Source organism: Leptonychotes weddellii, chromosome 2 (assembly GCF_054177405.1).
Source record: "Leptonychotes weddellii isolate Sample4059 chromosome 2, ASM5417740v2, whole genome shotgun sequence".
Classification (NCBI taxonomy): Eukaryota; Metazoa; Chordata; class Mammalia; order Carnivora; family Phocidae; genus Leptonychotes; species Leptonychotes weddellii.
The window spans coordinates 176,955,358-176,972,571 of record NC_138370.1 but is presented as its reverse complement, the minus strand read 5'-3'; the positions used below and the strand labels follow the sequence as shown (position 1 = coordinate 176,972,571).

At 49.6% G+C, this 17,214-nt stretch overlaps 1 protein-coding gene across 4 annotated transcripts in view; it reads left to right on the top strand.

Annotated features, from left to right (window-relative positions):
- FAM193A (family with sequence similarity 193 member A) overlaps positions 1-17,214 on the top strand; it is a 163,309-nt gene that overhangs the window by 76,306 nt on the left and 69,789 nt on the right. For 3 of the 4 annotated variants that reach the window (XM_081812761.1, XM_081812759.1, XM_031031499.2), the window contains 4 exons: positions 6,394-6,551; positions 7,274-7,441; positions 10,581-10,815; positions 16,999-17,123. In XM_081812761.1, the coding sequence (XP_081668887.1) occupies positions 6,394-6,551; positions 7,274-7,441; positions 10,581-10,815; positions 16,999-17,123 (686 nt within the window). The remainder of the gene's footprint in view (positions 1-6,393; positions 6,552-7,273; positions 7,442-10,580; positions 10,816-16,998; positions 17,124-17,214) is intronic. The other variant, XM_081812760.1, reaches the window with a different exon arrangement.

Genomic DNA, 17,214 nt, shown 5'->3' with positions numbered 1-17,214 from the left:
AATCCTATTTAAGCATTTCTTTAGCTGCATCCTACAAATTTTGGCATGCTGTATTTTTCGTTCAGTTAAAAGTATTTTATAATAACCCTTATTGTGATTTCTTCTTTGACCCAGGGATTATTTAGAATTGTGTTTTTTAATTTCCAAATACTTTGTGGTGTATTTTCCAGATATCTTTTTCTTTTCTTTTTCTTTTCCTTTCCCTTTATTTATTTGAGAGAGACAGAGAGCATGAGCAGGGGGGAGAGGGAGAAGCAGGCTCCCCACTGAGCAGGGAGCCTGACATGAGGCTTGATCCCAGGACCCTGGGACCATGACCTGGGCCGAAGGCAGACACGTCACCAACTGAGCCACCCAGGCGCCCCCCAGATATCTTTTTCTAATTGAAGTGTAATTGACACAACATTATATGTAAGTTTAGTATAACATAATGATTAAATATTTGTATATATTACAAAATAATCTCCACAGTAAGTCTACATCTGTCGCACCATACAGTTACCAAAAAAAGGTTTTTTCCTTGTGATAAAGACTTACTTAAGATCTGTTCTTTGCAACTTTCAAATTTGCAGTACAGTATTAACCAAAGTCACCATGCTGTACATTATATTTCCATGACTTATTTATTTTATAACTGGAAGTTTGTACCTTTTGACCCCCTTTTTGTTATTATTAGCTTAATTCTGTTGTAATCGGAGAACATACTTAATATATGATTTAATTTTTAGAAATGTGTTGATTTGCTTTATGGCCAGTTTTGGTTAATGTTCTATGTGCATTGGAAAGAATTTGTATTCTGTTGTTAGGAAGAGTGTACTATGAATGTTAGTTACTTCAGATTGGTTGATGGTGGTGTTCACATCTTCTGCATCCTTTCTGATGTTTTTGTCTAGTTCAGTTACTGAAAGAACTGTTAGAATTCCAGATGTAACTATGGGTTTGTGTAGTTCTCCTTTTAATTCCTGCTTCATGTATTTTGAGCTCTGTTATTAGAGTGCTTACATATTTACCACTGTTACTGCTTCTTGTTAAATCAGTCATGTTGTCATTATTATTATTTATTTATTTTATTTTTACCATCATCATCTCCTTCATTGCCGCTAACATTCCTTGTTTTAAAGCCAACTTTCTCTGATAATCATATAGAGCTACCCAGCCTTTTTAAGTTAGTATTTGCATGCAATATGTCTCCCAACCTTTATTTTTAACCTACCTGTGTCTTTATAATCCACCGTAGAAAGCATGGTGCCTCTTGCTTCTTAATCCAACCTGACCATCTCTTCTAACAATTGGGAAATTTAACTATTTCCATTTAATGTAATTATTGATATGTTTGGATGTAAATTTACCATCTTGCTTTTTTTTCCTTTTTTTTTCTTCCTTTTTTCCCCCCTCTGTTGTTTGCTACTCTTTCCTTCTGTTTCCTTCTTTTCTTTTGGATTAATTGAATTTTTTCTTTTCCTTTCTTTCTTTCGGATTAATTGAATTTTTTCTCTTTCTGTCCTTCCTTCGTTCCTTCCTTCGTTCCTTCCTTCCTTCCTTCGTTCCTTCCTTCCTTCCTTCCTTCCTTCCTTCCTTCCTTCTTCCTTCCTCCCTCCCTCCATGCTCAGCATGGAGCCCAACACAGGGCTTAAACTCATGACCCTGAGATCAGGACCTGAGCTGAGATCAAGAGTCAGTTAATGACTGAGCCACCCAGGCGCCCCTTGAGTATTTTTTGATTCTATTTTACCTCCTCTTGGCTTATTACCTATATCACATTGTTTCATTATTTTTAGTGGTTCTAGAATCACAATATATATCTTCAACTTTTCAACTTCTACTTTCAAAGAATATTATATACTTAATATGCAGTATTAAGAGCCCTAAAATAGGGGCGCCTGGGTGGCTCAGTTGGTTAAGCGACTGCCTTCGGCTCAGGTCATGATCCTGGAGTCCCGGGATCGAGTCCCGCATCGGGCTCCCTGCTCAGCGGGGGGTCTGCTTCTCCCTCTGCCCTCTTCCCTCTCGTGCTCTCTGTCTCTCATTCCCTCTCTCTCAAATAAATAAATAAAATCTTTAAAAAAAAACAAAGAGCCCTAAAATAGGGGCACCTGGGTGGCTCAGTGGGTTAAGCGTCTGCCCTTCGGCTCAGGTCATGATCCCAAGGTCCTGGGATTGAGTCCTGCATTGGGCTCCCTCTCAGCGAGGAGCCTGCTTCTCCCTTTCCCTCTTTCTGCTGCTTCCCCTGCTTGTGCTCTCTCTCTCTCTCTCAAATAAATACATAAAATCTTAAAAAAAAAAAAAAAAAAAAGCCTTAAAATATTGTACTCTGAGTTCCACCAATTGTGTAGTCATCTATTATCCTCTTAAAATTAAAAGACTTTTAAAATGAGAAGAGTCCTGGGGCGCCTGGGTGGCTCAGTCATTAAGCGTCTGCCCTCGGCTCAGGTCATGATCCCGGGGTCCTGGGATCGAGCCCCGCATCGGGCTCCCTGCTCAGAGGGAAGCCTGCTTCTCCCTCTCCCTCTCCCACTCCCCCTGCTTGTGTTCCCTCTCTCGCTGTGTCTCTCTCTGTCAAATAAATAAATAAAATCTTTAATTAAAAAAAATTTAAAAATGAGAAGAGTTGTTCCCCCCCCCTTCCCCCCATTATTGGGTTGGTGCTCTTCACTCCTGCATGTAGCTCCGTTCATCTGTGGCTGTTCTTCTGCCTCAGGGGCTGCCTTTAACATTTTTTGTAGTGTAGGGGAACTTCTGTTTGTCTGAAAGCTTGTCTTTTGCTTTCATTTTAAAAAGTTATTTTTGTTCAGAATTCTAGATTGTTGGTCATTTCTTTGCTGGCTTCCCTAGTTTCTGGTGGAAGCATGTTGTCATCCTTGTCTTTGCTCCTCTGTGCAGAAGGGATGTTTTCCTCTGCCTGCTTCTCAGATTTGTACTTCATCATTGATTTTCAGCCCTTTCACTGACGTGCCTTGGTATGGTTTGCTTTCTGTTTATTGTGCTTTGGTTTAGATGAGTTTTTAAGATATGCCAGTTTACAGTCTCATCAAGTATGGGAAATTTTCAACAATTTCTTTATATAACCTTTTTTTCTGGGACACCATTACCCACATGTTAGACATCTTGACTTTTGTTTTAGAATTTTTTTTTTTCAGTCTTGTTTTTTGCTGTGCCTCACTTTGGATTTTTTATTGCTTCAGATTTATTGATACTCTGCTGCAAGGTATATTTTTCCTCTCTAGAAGTTCCATTCACTAATTTTTTACATCTTCGCTTTCCTCGTCGTGTTTATGTTTTCCTCTACTTTCTGACACATACGGAGTTTATAATCACCAGTTTCAGATTCTTGTCCATTGGTTGCATCATTTTTGTTGTTTTGGGGTTTCTATTAATTGATTTCCCTCATGGTTATGTGTTCTATTTTTCTTCTTGGTTTTGTCACTGGATGCTGGACTTTGCGTATTTTACATTGTTGAGTGCTAGATCTTGTATTCTTTTCACCTGTGTCGGACTTGGACAGAACATAATAACTGAAATTTGTGTAAGATGAGTACCAGAAGGTGACACATTTAAGGATTTACGATGTAGTCCTCATGCGCGATTTTAGAAGGCCTCGCTCCATCCCCTGTCACCAGGACATGTCACTGCCCAGGCTCCTGTTGCCGCTCTGTGTCTGTGCTGTGTGTCGGGTGGCGTCCTTGGTGCCCCTGTGCAGCGGTGAGCGGGACACGCAGGTCCTGCTCTCGGGGAACCGGTCTTCCCGTGATGAAGGCAGGTAAAAAACGAAACAGCAAAAGCCAGAAGAGAAAACAAGGGAAACACCGGGATTTCAAGTAGCAGTTTGTGGTGTAAAAGATTAACTGGGGTGATTAAGCTCGGGGCATGGGCCGCCACACCAGTAATTTGAACGGGGACACTTGCATCGAGAACCGACTGTTAGCTAGTAACAGGTCAACTACGCAGATCTGGGAAGGGAACGCCGGAGGGTCCAGCGTGGTGCGCCTAGGGAGCAGCCGCTCTCAGGCAGAGGCGGCTCGGAGAGAGGACTCCGGGCAGGACACCCTTGGGAGAGGCCCTCCGGGTAGCAGGGCAGCTGCTGGGAAGCCGCAGGCCGGGTCTGACAGGCTGTCACGGGAGTGGGTGGCCCAGTCCCCCTCCAGCCTCTGAGCCACACGGGGCCTCGCAAGCCTCCGCAGTGGCCCTCCAGCGCCCCCTGCTGGCAGGGCGCCCACACAGCGCCACTGACCGAGGAGCGGTGTCCGCCGGGTGCTGCCCTCACACAGCAGGGCAGAGAAGGTGGGGTTGGAGCAGAGAGGCGGAAACCCGTACCTGGCTCTACCCGCCCCTGCTGAGGCGTGACTGATAGAACTCTATCAGTCTGTCAGGCCTTCCACAGATTGAGTGGGTTAGCGCTCTAGGCAAAGACTCCAGTGCAGTGAAAGAAAAGCAAAAACGTGTCCTGGGAAACCGTGAAGACCTAAGAGATTTAGAGTCTGTTTCTAAGTGGAATGGAAGGTTCTGTGCAGGGGAGCGACGGGGTCTCTCTCACTTTAACCACCACTCTGGCTGCTGCTTGCAGAAGGGCCGTGAGTGGGGGTGGCAGCGGGCCGCAGAGAGCCGCCACAGTCGGCAGGCAGAGGTGACGGTGGCTTGGACCGCTTGGGGGCAGTGGAGGGAGAAGCAGGAGCGGATGGTGCATCTGCTGAGCACTGGAGTCGCCCGGGTAGCCTTGCTGTCGGGTTTGAGGGGGATGGAGGAGAGAGGAAACCTCCTTCGTGCAGTGCACTGACCTGCTGCTCTTGGGGGACGGCCTGATTCTGCCAGCACTGTCGTCAGACATGTTGAGCCTTTCTAGTCACCGTGGGTATTAGAATCGTCTCATTTTCAGGTTCTCCCGTTTAATCTGTCGAAAACCCCAGAGTCTCCCCTCTCTCAGAGCGTCTCCCCTTGGTGTCCACAAGGGCCCTCGGGGATCACCACGGGCATGTCATGGGGGTGGAAGGCAGTGGTGCCTGTCCTGCTTCCTTGGCCTTCCCTGCTCTGCCCGGGGGAAGAAGGGGCTCTGGGCAAGAGGGGTTGGGGGGTCTCCATTCTTTACAGGCTGTCTGTGGTTCTCTTTGGTGACCAGGGCCCGGGGTCCTTATAGGTGTCCCACTGGTGAGTGGCTCTTGCTTGTAAGGGGCCCTTTTTTAGGGTTTCCTAGACTTTGGTCCGGACTCCTCACTGTCTGCTGCGGACTCTCTGTGACCCCCCCCCCCCACCGCACCCCTGCTCTGCCGCCTGGGATAATTCTGGGACCCACTCACCTAGCCGGAACTCTTTTGGGTGGGGTTCTTTGATGACGCAAGCCCCCGCCCTTGGAGCTGACTGGGACCTGGCCTACCACGTGATGGAGGCTGGCTCTCTGATGCTCCCTCCCGTGTCCGCGTGCCGAACTCCAAGGGGCACACGACAGGCCCAGTTTTCCTGTGCTTCATCCAGTAGCAAGCTGGGGCGGTGCCACAGTGTCTGACCGCCCTGAGCAAGCAGCCGGCAGACACCACAGCCTCCGAGGGCTTGTCTCGGTTCTCTTCGCCTGTGTGCACTCCCCCCACGGGCCCCTCCCATGGCTCTGCCGTTCTCCTTAGGTTGGTGAGGTGAAGGCTGTGGGGCTGGCTGCCCTGTTAGTGCCCTTTCTTCACCGTGGGGATCATCCACTCTAGGACTGGAGCCCACGTGTCCCTATTGTAATAGAATCCCTCTCAAGTCCTGTCACTGAGGGACAAGGCGCCAGCTGGGTGAGTGTGGGGTCGTGTCCCAAGACAGGAGAAACTGAGGCCAGAGGGGGGTTGGGTGGGGGGCAAAGGTTGTATTTATGTTCCCTCTAATGGCTGTTGGTGGAACCTTCTAGGGGCTGTTGGGTTCCAGGCATGAGGGTTGGAGCCTGCTTCATCCCGCCGTCTTTGCCCAGAACGTTCTCCTTCTCCAGCCTCAGCACAGCTGTGGGGTTCCACGGGACCCAGAGGCCTCTGCTCCCTCCCCACCACTTCCTGCTGGGCTTGCAGTGGCCGCTAGCTTTGCACTAAGCGCCATCCCGGGCGAGTGGGGGGCATCACCTGGAAGAGGTGCCCACTGCGCTGGTCGTTGCATGTGCTGATTAGGACGCTGAGAGTGGAGCTGCTCTTTTCTAAAGCATGAAAGAAATTTATTGCCGGTCTTCATGAGATTATGGTAGAACCCTCCAAAGGTAACGAACAATTGGTTGCAAACAAAATTCTTGGGTGTCAGAGAGAAAGTTACCCAGATGATGTCATTGGAGATCTTGTCAGTGTCTAAGTTTAAATTTGTTTCTAAAAGGCATTTTTCTGACACGTTAATAACAATTTGTACCATGAACGTTTGAACACAGTCTATTCTGTTCTCTTTTTAAAGCAGGGCCAAGACTTTCTTCTTCACTCCCCTCTTGGTGGGTCCCAGCCAGAGGCAGGCGGCGGGAGGCTAGCCCTCGGCGCGCAGACGCTGCCCTCGGCGGGGCTGGGCACTGCCCCCTCGGACGCCGCGTGCGCCTGCGAGGCCTGCAGCGAGCGCAGGTACCAGGGCGCACCCGCGGGACAGACCCGCGCCGGAGCTGTAACGGGAAGGGGGCCATTTGCAGAAAGACGGCAGGTGTTTGAGCGATTCCTGAGGACTGAGACGGGAGCCTGGGTGTCAGGCAGAAGACCCGGATGGCTGAGGCTCTCCCGCACCCCTGTCTGTGAGGGCTGACGGGAGCAAGCTAGTACTCGGAAAGAGGGAGGAGGCAGAGCGAAGTCAGTAGGTAGAGGGGGAGCCGCCCTCCCCTGGGAGGCTGGGCAAGCTGGCAGTGCAGCCGCTGCAGGGCAGAGGGGGGAGAGGCCAGGACTTGGGGGCTCTGAACCAGCTCTGCGCTCAGCTCAAGATGGAGGCCAGTGCAGCCGAGTGGGGAGCAGGGGCTTCGTGGGGAGCGAGAGCTGCCTGATGGGCACCTTGAGATGGAGGGGAGCATCAGCGTTCTCGACGTGGGACGCCAGGTGTGTGCACTCCTCTTGTGTGAGGAGGGGCATAGTCCCACGGGGACGGGGGTTTGGGGAGCCCGCCAGCTGCGGGCACCTGAAGCGCGTGCTGGTCCGCAGGCCTCCCTGCGGCCACAGCCGGTGGGAGCCAGCTCCCGGAACTGAGCAAGGTGGGGGGTGCGCTGGGAGTCCGTCCCCGTCCCCTTGGGCTGTCTGCGGGGTAAAGGGTGACCCAGACTGTCCACTAACCCTGACCCCCTTGCTCTTGTGCTGTCTCACAGAGAGATTTCGGCAGAGACGGACCGGGAACCTCAGCAGCTGCAGAACTGTTGGTCGGAAGTGCGCTACATGGTCCGCTGCATTTACCGCCAGGCGGGGACCCCGCTGGCCGACGACCAAGACCAGAGTCTCGTGCCCGACAAGGAGGGGGTGAAGGAGCTCGTGGATAGGTACACGTTGCCCCCTGTGTCATGTCCCTCCCCCAGCTGCTGCCCAGGAAGCCTCCCCTCTGCTCGGGTGGGCTCCTCTTTCAGGACCCAGTAAGCCCGGGCTGCGCTTGCTCAGCCCCTCGTGTCCCGCCAGTCTTGAGCAGACCGACTGCCAAAAGCAAGCCCTCTGAAATGCTTACTGCCTGTATAATAAAAAAATGAATCGACATGTTTCTGTCATTTCTTAGTGTTGAGACTGACCGTAGCACTACTTTCTGAGTACCTACTGTGCCAGGGCTGGTGCTGAGCACTTTCGCAAGCACTCTTGCATGTAACCGGCCCAGGAGGACAGGCAGTTATCCCACTCTTGAGGTAGAGGAAGCTTCCATGAGGTCAGGCAGTTTGAGAACGCGCCGGGGCGGGAGTGGAGAGCCCACTGTAGCCAGGCCTGTCCGAGTGGACGTTTCTCAGATGGGAGTAGCTGACAACTCAGCGTCTGTTCTTCAGCAGACACCTTGTGCCCCGTGACAGTACTGAATTTGAGGTGGGCATAGTTTTTATTCTCCCTTATGGTTTGTAGCATCTTTTTTCTCTTTTTTGAAATGTTCCAAATAAAAGGGGTAAATTTGAGCTAGACATTTCATGGATTGATTCTGCTTTTGGTTTCTTTTTCTCACATTTTGAATGGGGCTTTTATCAGCTTATTTGCTGTACAGTACAGTTTATCCTGGAGCTAGGAATAATGCTTGGCCGTGGGTTCTGTTAACTAGTGGATGAATCCAGCCAGTGTGTCTAGGGCTTGACCTGTGAACCCCTAGCATTACAGGACATGGCTCCGGGTGGTGTGTGCCCTTCCAGAAGTTAGATTTCCTCGTGAATATGAGGAGAAGACATAGGACCTGCTGTTCAGGCACATGACTTCATAGACTGCCAGTGCTCGGGATGTGGCTGGAGTCGAATGAGAGGCAGCTGAAGGAAAACACTTGGCAGGTACTAATACCGGTGAGAGATGTTATGGCAGAGAGTATAAAGCTGGTAACGGGAATTCCTGAGGTTTGGGATACGGCATTGCCCTTATAGTGAGATATAATGTTAGGAATGTGGAAATATCACACCCCCAGCTGGAAGTATGTCTGTACTTGCCCTCATCCTTGTCTCCAAGAGCGCGGCTGTTTTTGTTGTTTACATGCCGATACACATCAGGAGAGGGATGTTTGTAAAGCCTGGAAGTCTGTACGACTGGAGATGATAATCCTTTCCTCCTCTCTCTGGCCCTTGGCGTCCTTCATGGTCCTGCTCTGCGCGGCCCTCAGACCATTCTTCACTGCCTTCCAGCTGTGCTGGCTCCCATCCTTCCTCTGCTGGTCACACTCGCTCCTGCCGCAGGGCCTTTGCATTTGCTCTTCTCTCTGTCTGCCGTGTTCTTCCTTTCCCAGGGTTGTTTTTTCCTCCCATCCATTGTTCACATTACTTTTCAGAGTCCCCTTCTCAAAGAGGCCACCCTATGTAAGACCCCAGGCACCTTCCTGCCATCACTCTTATCCCCTTGCCTTCTTTTTTATTATATTCCTGCCATTACCCAGAATTCCATCATCTGTGTGCATGTGCCGTAAGCGTCGCGAGGGCAGAGAGTTTATTCCCTTGGCTTCTTCACTGCTGCGGCCTTGGCACCTCACAGTAGCCTTCAGCGCACGTACGCCGGTGTTTGTTGAGTGTATGTGTGGATGAGCCACCACCGTGTCTTCGGCATACTCCTGCCTCTTGGTCGTACAGCCTTAAAAAAATCTACTCGCGGAGGACCACATGGCCATTTCGTTGAATTTCTAAGGTACAGAGATGGACAAAGAAATAAAATGGATGTTTAATTCGCCATGCTAAGAGGCATCCAGTTTACGTGTAAGTTTGGTTGTTCCTCTGTCATTTGAGTCTGTGGCATTCCTTTAACAGATGAAATACATTCTGTTTCACAGAACAGTTGTACTGGTAATTAAAATTGTGATTGCTACGCTAAAAAACTAATATATCTTTCTGAAATGTGCTGACCCCAGTGAGAATCCCATCGGTTTTTATTGTTTCTCTAGCCACATTTTGTGCAAGGCTTCCCATGCTCCATTGCTGGGTTTTTCTGGCCTCTTGTCTTTATAACTTAGGTGGTGCACTAATTTAAAACTGGAATAGATGGCAACTTACATTCCTCTCTTTTGACCAAATGTGGTGCCCAGAAGGTAAAAGGATCCATTATGTAAAATCCAGGAACTGTAGCTTGGTACGTTTTACAACTCGTGTCTAATAAAGTGCTGGCCTCAAGTGCTTCCTCCTGCTGGTGGTTCGCAGACAGATGCTGTTGTCGCCCCGGTGGTCCTGGGTTTCCGCCTGCAGCCTCCTCAGAAGTGCACAGTTAGAAGAAGCGGCCACTTTAGTAGATTGTCTCCAGATTAGGAAAGAAATTCATAAAAATGTTAACTGCTATTGTGGCCCAGTGGAAAGGCACATACTAATTTTTCCCTTCTCTTTTTTTGTGAGATAACTTAAAAAGAGACATTGATTCTACAGTTTCCTCTGAGTATAAAAATAATAAAAGCCCATTTGGATTATATACTGAATTCCTAGAAAGAAGGACAGAACAGTCTGCTCTAGAGTCCTCCAAGCCAGGTATCACCTCTCCTGGGTTGGTTGCTTTTCACCTAACACACGGGCATTGAAAATTAATTGTCTTCAGTCTCCCGAGAGAAAGCGCATCCCTCCCAAGACGGCCATGGAGGTGCTGGTGTGTACGCTCTGCCACGTGCTGGGTGTGTGAGTTCCCAGCATTTTACCCAGCCTGTGTGGACTTCGGTGTTTAGCTGAGTGATTGACTCTGTGATTAACTGGGTCAGTCCATGTGAGACACGGTGCTAGTGCAGAGTAAGTTTTGAGTAAATACTGGGGTTTTTTGTCAGCTGATGACTTTGTGGTTCTCGGCGCTCTGTGTGCCTGGGCCCTTCTGTGTCGAGTGGGGTGATGGCACCTCTCACAGGGCGTTCAGAAGATGGTGGTGGTTGCCATCGCTGGGTGGGCGCCCGTGGAAAGGCTGCAGAACGTGGCTCGCCGACAGCGGTTCCGTGGAGGGCCCTGTGTGGACGGGTCACGGGTGACTGGTGACTCTCTCTTCTCTGTGCAGGCTCTGTGAGAGGGACCCTTACCAGCTGTACCAGCGGTTGGAACAACAAGCCAGAGAGTATGTGCTGGAGATGAAAGTCCGACTCCTCCGGCAGCTGTCGGCTGCATCCAAAGTGAAAGCGCCGTCCGCCCTGCAGGGCCCTCCGCAGGCACACCAGTTCATCTCTCTCCTTCTCGAGGAGTATGGCGCCCTCTGCCAGGCAGCACGCACCATCAGCACCTTCCTTGGCACGCTGGTAAGGGAGAAGGCTGCCTTTCTCTGGTTCTGCTGGGAAGAACTAAGAGGACGACTGTGGTCGGGTCAAGTTGTCGTGCGGCTTGTGTGTTGATCTCGTGCGCCGCCGCAGGCCCCCGCTTTGCGGTGTTCAGGCACCGAGGAGAGAACCTGATTCCTCTCCCCTTTCTCTTCTCTCTGGACTTCGCTGTGGGATGAAAGTGTTGCGTGGATTGATATCATGGAAATACGGTTTGGAGACCTTGAGGCCTAGGGAGCAGGAGATGGGGACAATATGAGGTGAGGACCAGTGTGTGCGTTAATAGGGAGAAGAAGGAGAAATGGTTTCTGTCTTAAGCTGTTAACTCTGTTGTCAGTGTGCACACGCAGAGCATGACTCTTGTAGAGAGCACTTGCCTCCAGTCCTGTGGCTTTCAGTCATCGATTCCACAATCCATCCCTGGGTTAAGGATGGGTTCACAGAGTCCGATAAGAACCCACCCCCACCCCCATCCCCGTCTGGTGGTCCTAACGAAGGAGACAAGCAGGTGTGTTCTTATGGGTCTCTGACCACCTCACAAGGTAAGTTAGCCCACGTGGGTAGAAGGAGGCATGTGGTAGAATCACAGCTACTGGAATCCAGCCAAGCTGGGCATCAGAAGCTTCAGTCAGCCCCATCAGCCGATGCAACTGCTGGTTGCAGGGAGACCATGCTACCCGAGAAACCAGTCATTCATGCTTTGCAGATTGTTAGAAAAATACCACTTTGCTGATAGTCTGTGGACTTGTTTGCCATTACCTAAATTGTGTTATTAAATGATACTTCATTGGGCTAGTTTCGGGTACTTTCTTACTGGTAAAACTACATTTTGAAACAAATACAGTACCAGTAGTTCCTAAGATTTTAAATGTAATGGTCTTAATGTGATCCTAAAGTTGATAGACCTTCTCGCCAGGAAAATTTACAGACACGCAATTTTGCAAGTAATTTCGGCGGGGGGTGGAGTTCATGGACTTCCCCAGGCATCCCTGCAGTAGACCTTGCCATGCCGGTAAGGGACTCCCGACAGCCTTGAGGAAAGCACGCATTGTGAGAAAAGGAGCCGCTGAGTTGGGAGGGACAGCTGTCTCTGCTTTAAGGTGAGATTGTGTGATTGAATGCCCGTGCCCCGAGCAGGGCCAGGCGGGCCTCTGGTGCCTCACTCCTTCATGCCACGTCTCACGCAGCTCTCCCTCTTCCGCCTCAACTTACCAAAAGTACCTGTTCTTCAGAAGTTCACATCCAGCGCCACCTCCTCTGGGACGGCACTCTTGGACCTTCCCAAGTCTGCCGGGAGAGGAGTCGGCCAAGGTGAAGAGTGTCTCCCGGCTGGCCGAACCTCGTGCGGAGCAGTGAAGAGCACGACGGCAGTGCCCCAGGCGGTGCTTCTGCCCAGGTCCTCCTCAGGCAGTTAGAGTGGAACACGGTTTTTGAAGCAAACAGAAATTGATTTTGACCCTGCTTATTGGAGCAAATTCCTAGCAATTTACGTAGAAATAATTTTCTCGTGGTTTGGAAAAAACTCGTAAACACTAAGAACAAAATATAATTGTTTGTTCAGTGATTTATGTCACTTGCATTATACACAGAGGTACTCAATTTGGTTTCCAGTGGTACAGCAGATGAGACACCCTGAACTCCTCCTCCCTTCTTGGGAAATTACTGGGTAACATAAACTGAATCTAGATAAAGCTTTTTACAACACATTGCTGAGATGGCATGAAAGGCAAGAAGCCTTAGGGGTGAAAAACAAACTGAAAGCTGGAATCCGGAGAAATTCGTGTGCTCCAAAGCCAACATTCACTCCAAGAACTTTTAATCCCGGGAGACAGGAGGTACAGCCTAAGTCCCACCCCGGTGGCGTCGGCACAGGGTGCTGGGCCCACAGATGGCCACCTCCTCAGTGTGAGAGTGAAGGAGAGGCCCTTACCCTGGAGGGACAGCAAGGGCATGTGCCCGTTGTGATTTTGGGGCAGGCGGAGGCGAAGTACAACCTCCCAGAAATTTTGTCATTATGGGCCAACTGCCACCTAGGTTTGTGGTCTCAACAAGTGCTACTGGTGGGACGTGAAAAACTCCCAAGCCCGCAAGTTACTTCACAGTGCTCAAGACAGTCAGTCAGGCAACACACAGATGGTGGGCTTGGCATCATCTTAGGTAACCACAGTACCTTGTCAGGTCACAAAAGCTAACCGTAATTTCTTATTTTTATACCCAGTCTGTATAAAAGTTTCCCAGTTACCTTAAAAATTTCTTTTATTGGGCGCCTGGGTGGCTCAGTTGGTTAGGCGACTGCCTTCGGCTCAGGTCATGATCCTGGAGTCACAGGATCGAGTCCCGCATCGGGCTCCCTGCTCGGCAGGGAGTCTGCTTCTCCCTCTCACCCTCCCCCCTCTCATGCTCTCTCTCTCTCTCATTCTGTCTCTCAAATAAATAAATAAAATCTTTAAAAAAAAAAAAATCTCTTTTATCGTTGGAGTGTTCTCACCAAGATCCAACAAGGTTCACAAAGTTATAACAACATCCTTTCAGGCCCACCCAGTGATCTGTGTGGTACAAAAAATGAACAGAGCTAAGTTAAGATACAGTTAAAAGTCAGTATCTCAAGGTAGTAGTTCTCAACATTTTTGGACTTGGGGGCCCTTTAAACTTAGAAACTGAGGACTCTGAAGGGTTTTTTTGTGTGTGGATTTTATCTATCAATATTTGCTGTGTTGAAATTAAAAGAGAAATTTAAAACTTAAATACTTTAAAAACAATGATCCCATTACGTAACATAAATAGCACATATTTTTAAATAAAAAGAACTATTTTCTTTTTTTTTTTAAGATTTTATTTATTTGAGAGAGAGAGAGAAAGCAAGTGAGAGCACAAGCAGGGGGAGTGGGAGAGGGAGAAGCAGGCTTCCTGCGGAGCAGGGAGCCCGATGCGGGGCTCGATCCCAGGACCCTGGGACCATGACCTGAGCCGAAGGCAGACGCTTAACGACTGAGCCACCCACGTGTCCCAAAAAAGAACTATTTTCCAAAACATATTTAGTAACAAGAGGGGCATCTTTACATTTTTGCAAATCTTGCTAGTTTCCAGCTCAATAGAGGACACATAGCTTCTCATAGCTACTTCTGCACTCACGCTGTTGTCATAGGTTGCTTTGGCTGAAGTTACTGAAGAAAATTCTGCCTCACCTCAGTAACCTTTTCAGCCATTCTGTGAGAGTACACCAGAGCCTGAGTGCTTCTTAACAGTGGGTGGCAGTGCAGGATCTGCAAGCGTGTCGCTGAGCTGACTGCACTCTGTTCCACCAGAACCAGCGGTGTAGCCCACACATTGAGTGCATCTGCCCACATGTGGTTTTCTAGCATCATGTGTTGGTCATTTGGAGTATGCCGGCTCACCGAGTAATTTAGTGCAGATCTTCCTGATGATATTCAGTATAAAAAAATGACCTTTGTCACTGTCACCACTGATCCTCATCGGAACAGAGAAGCCTCAGGGCCACAGTGGCAGATTCAAGTTTTCCAGAATTCAAATTTTTGCTTAAAAGCTCAGATTTTACGATTGGCCACAAATCAGGTCCGTTGTTTTCCTTAAAGCAGCAAATTGGCTTGCTGCACAAACCCTGCCTGCTAATTCTCTGCCTCCTCATCCGGCTTCTCTTCTTTTCTGACTCTGCAGAACCCGTGGAGTACATTTAGACATAGGAAGGTATCTTTAAAAACATGACTTTCACGGGAAATGCACTTGTGGGTTTATTGTACACTGCCCTGGGGATCAAACAGGATGATAGGGTCACATTTTAAAAATGTATTTTAAGTATTAAAATAGAATTGGGACTACACCTAGCTTGTGCTTCCCACCGTCTGGGAAATGCCCTGCCAGGGCTGCAGTAATCATGAAATCTGCATTTCCACCCATAAGGACAGAAGCATCTTGAATATCCTGGTTATTTCGCAAGGTGTGTTCTAGAACTTGATTGTAAACACCTCCTCTTTCTCCTTCCAGACCCCCAAAAACCTTTTTGCGGTTGAATATAAGGAGTAAAACTAGTTTGGATAGAAAAGCCTAAGCTTGAGTCATTGGTGAGCTTGTTCTCCGTGTCTCCTGCTCAGGCAGCGCTGAGTCTCAGCCATGCTCTCACGCGGGCACCACCTCTCCCAGCAGCCATGAGTGCACGTCCCCCCGCCCCCGCAAACCCCTGTCCCCACGGCCCCAGGCCCATCGTTCAGCCTCTGTAGGCTGTTTCTGGCCTGTGAATGGGTCCTGGAGCACCCAGTTCAGGGTTGTCGAGGGCACTAATGAGATGACCATTGCGAGCACAAAGAACAGTGCCTGGCCTGCAGGGAGCACTTTGTTGCTAACGCACGTTGTTTTCCCAAGTTAATTTTAGGCTGGGAAATGAGTTTGGGGTCTGCTGTTTCTCTCGCATGCCTCATTTGGAAGTATGATTTCAGATTTCATTAAAAAATGTTGAACATCTTCCTAAGTCAACCTTCACCGAGTTACCTGTAGTAACATGACCCCCAAAAGCCAGAGCTGTGTCCCACCCCCGCAAGTAGGCAGGCAGGCAGGGACCATGCACTCGGCCCCAAAGGCTTATGGGGGAGCCCAGGCAAGCCCTCAGCTCTCCCGAGCCACTTCCCCAGAACCCTCCCTCAGCTGGTGGGGGGTACTGGTCTGACTGCTGCTTTAGCTCCTGCATCTTCTTTGTTGTAGAGACAAATCATAAATTGGATCACTGCCTACTCCTCTGTCCCCTGGTGACTCCTGGAGAGCAGGGGCCTACTGGCTTCGTCTTTGTGTCCCTGTACCTGGCCCAGTGCCTGCGCAGAGTGGTCTGTGCTGACGTCTGTGACACATGACGTGTTCAACATGTTGTCTGTGGCCACGTCCTTAGTACATTCTTCAGCAAGGTTCTCATTCCAGAAATCGGGTGGAGTTTAGCAGCTCCCTGGCCAGCTTTCCTGTATCGAGTCATGGCAGTGAGAGGTGCTGAAGTGCACATGTGGGGGAGTGAGAGCAAGCTCTGGAAACGTGGGCAGAACGGAGGGTTTGAGGTTCTCTGCAGGTGCCGCAGGTTCCTTTCGGGGCCTCTGTCTGTCTGCAGGGCGTGAGCAGAGGCCTGCGGGCGGCAGAGCTGGCATCCATTTGTGCTGAGTGGTGCCGCCAGCGCACCTTCAGCTCTGTCTCCCTGGTCGTGCTCAGGGACAGGGAATGCTCACTTTAACTCCTCTCTCAGCCCCCATGCCAGCCAGGTATCAGGCAAAACAGTGGAGTCTTCGTGTGTAGATTGTTTGCTAACGTCTGCAGGTGCGATTGTGTGGATTCACTTGGGCTAAATTATAAAAGTAGTCACCATGAGTAATCCATTGCATGGAGTATTGGTACCTAATGTTAAGCAGTTCCTCCGGTTGTCAGTGGTTTAAGGAAGGAACACGTACCCAAGGATGTAAGATGATTGAAACACAGGGAGCCCTACAGCACCGCGTAGCTTACAGGCGGACGTGTGGAGTCCCACACGCATATGCTTGTGGCAAGATCTGTGCTTAGGAAAGGTATCCTCTCTATCCTGGTCACCTTGTATTGAGGGCAAATGGGTGTTTCTTTTGATGTCACTCTCTGTGATGGCCAGGACAGTCCCAAATGTTTACAAGCTATCTAAAGTAACTGATGAGTTTGCCATTGTGTATTAGGGAGAGGGAAGACCTGACCTTTCATGGCATATTGCTAGTGGAGAAATTATTTGCATCCGCCAGAATGGGAGATTTCTCAAGATAGGCAAGAAAATGATTGCCCTTTGACATCAGAGATTTGTATGCATTTAAATTGTTTGAAGAGTAGGGCTTTCAGTGCATTTTGGAAGCACAGTGTAAGGAATGACCATCAAATCCGTGCGTTTGTTTCTCTCTCTCTGTCGCTTCATCTGTGTGTGTCTTACCCCCTTTCTGTGTGTGAGGGATTTAGAAGGGAGGAGAGGTGGGGTCCCGTGTGCGTGTGGCCAGAGGTCTGCATCAGGGTGTCTTCTGGAAGTACCGGGCGCGGCGACCCCTTGTCCGCAGAATGTTCTGGGCCTGCAGAGAGGGATGGAGCGGGCGGATCCTTTTGGGGAGTTTTTCGTCTTCGTCAATTCAGTACATCTTCCATTTATTTATTTATGTTTTTAATTAGGAAAACGAACACTTGAAAAAGTTCCAGGTGACATGGGAACTGCATAATAAGCATCTGTTTGAAAATCTGGTCTTTTCGGAGCCGCTTCTCCAGAGCAACTTGCCAGCACTCCTGTCGCAGATCAGGTACGTGGTCTTCGTCTGCGTATGTGTCCGTGGTGTGACGGCGCGGTCCTCCTGCCCGTGGGGTCGCGTGTGTGTGTCGGATCCCCACCGC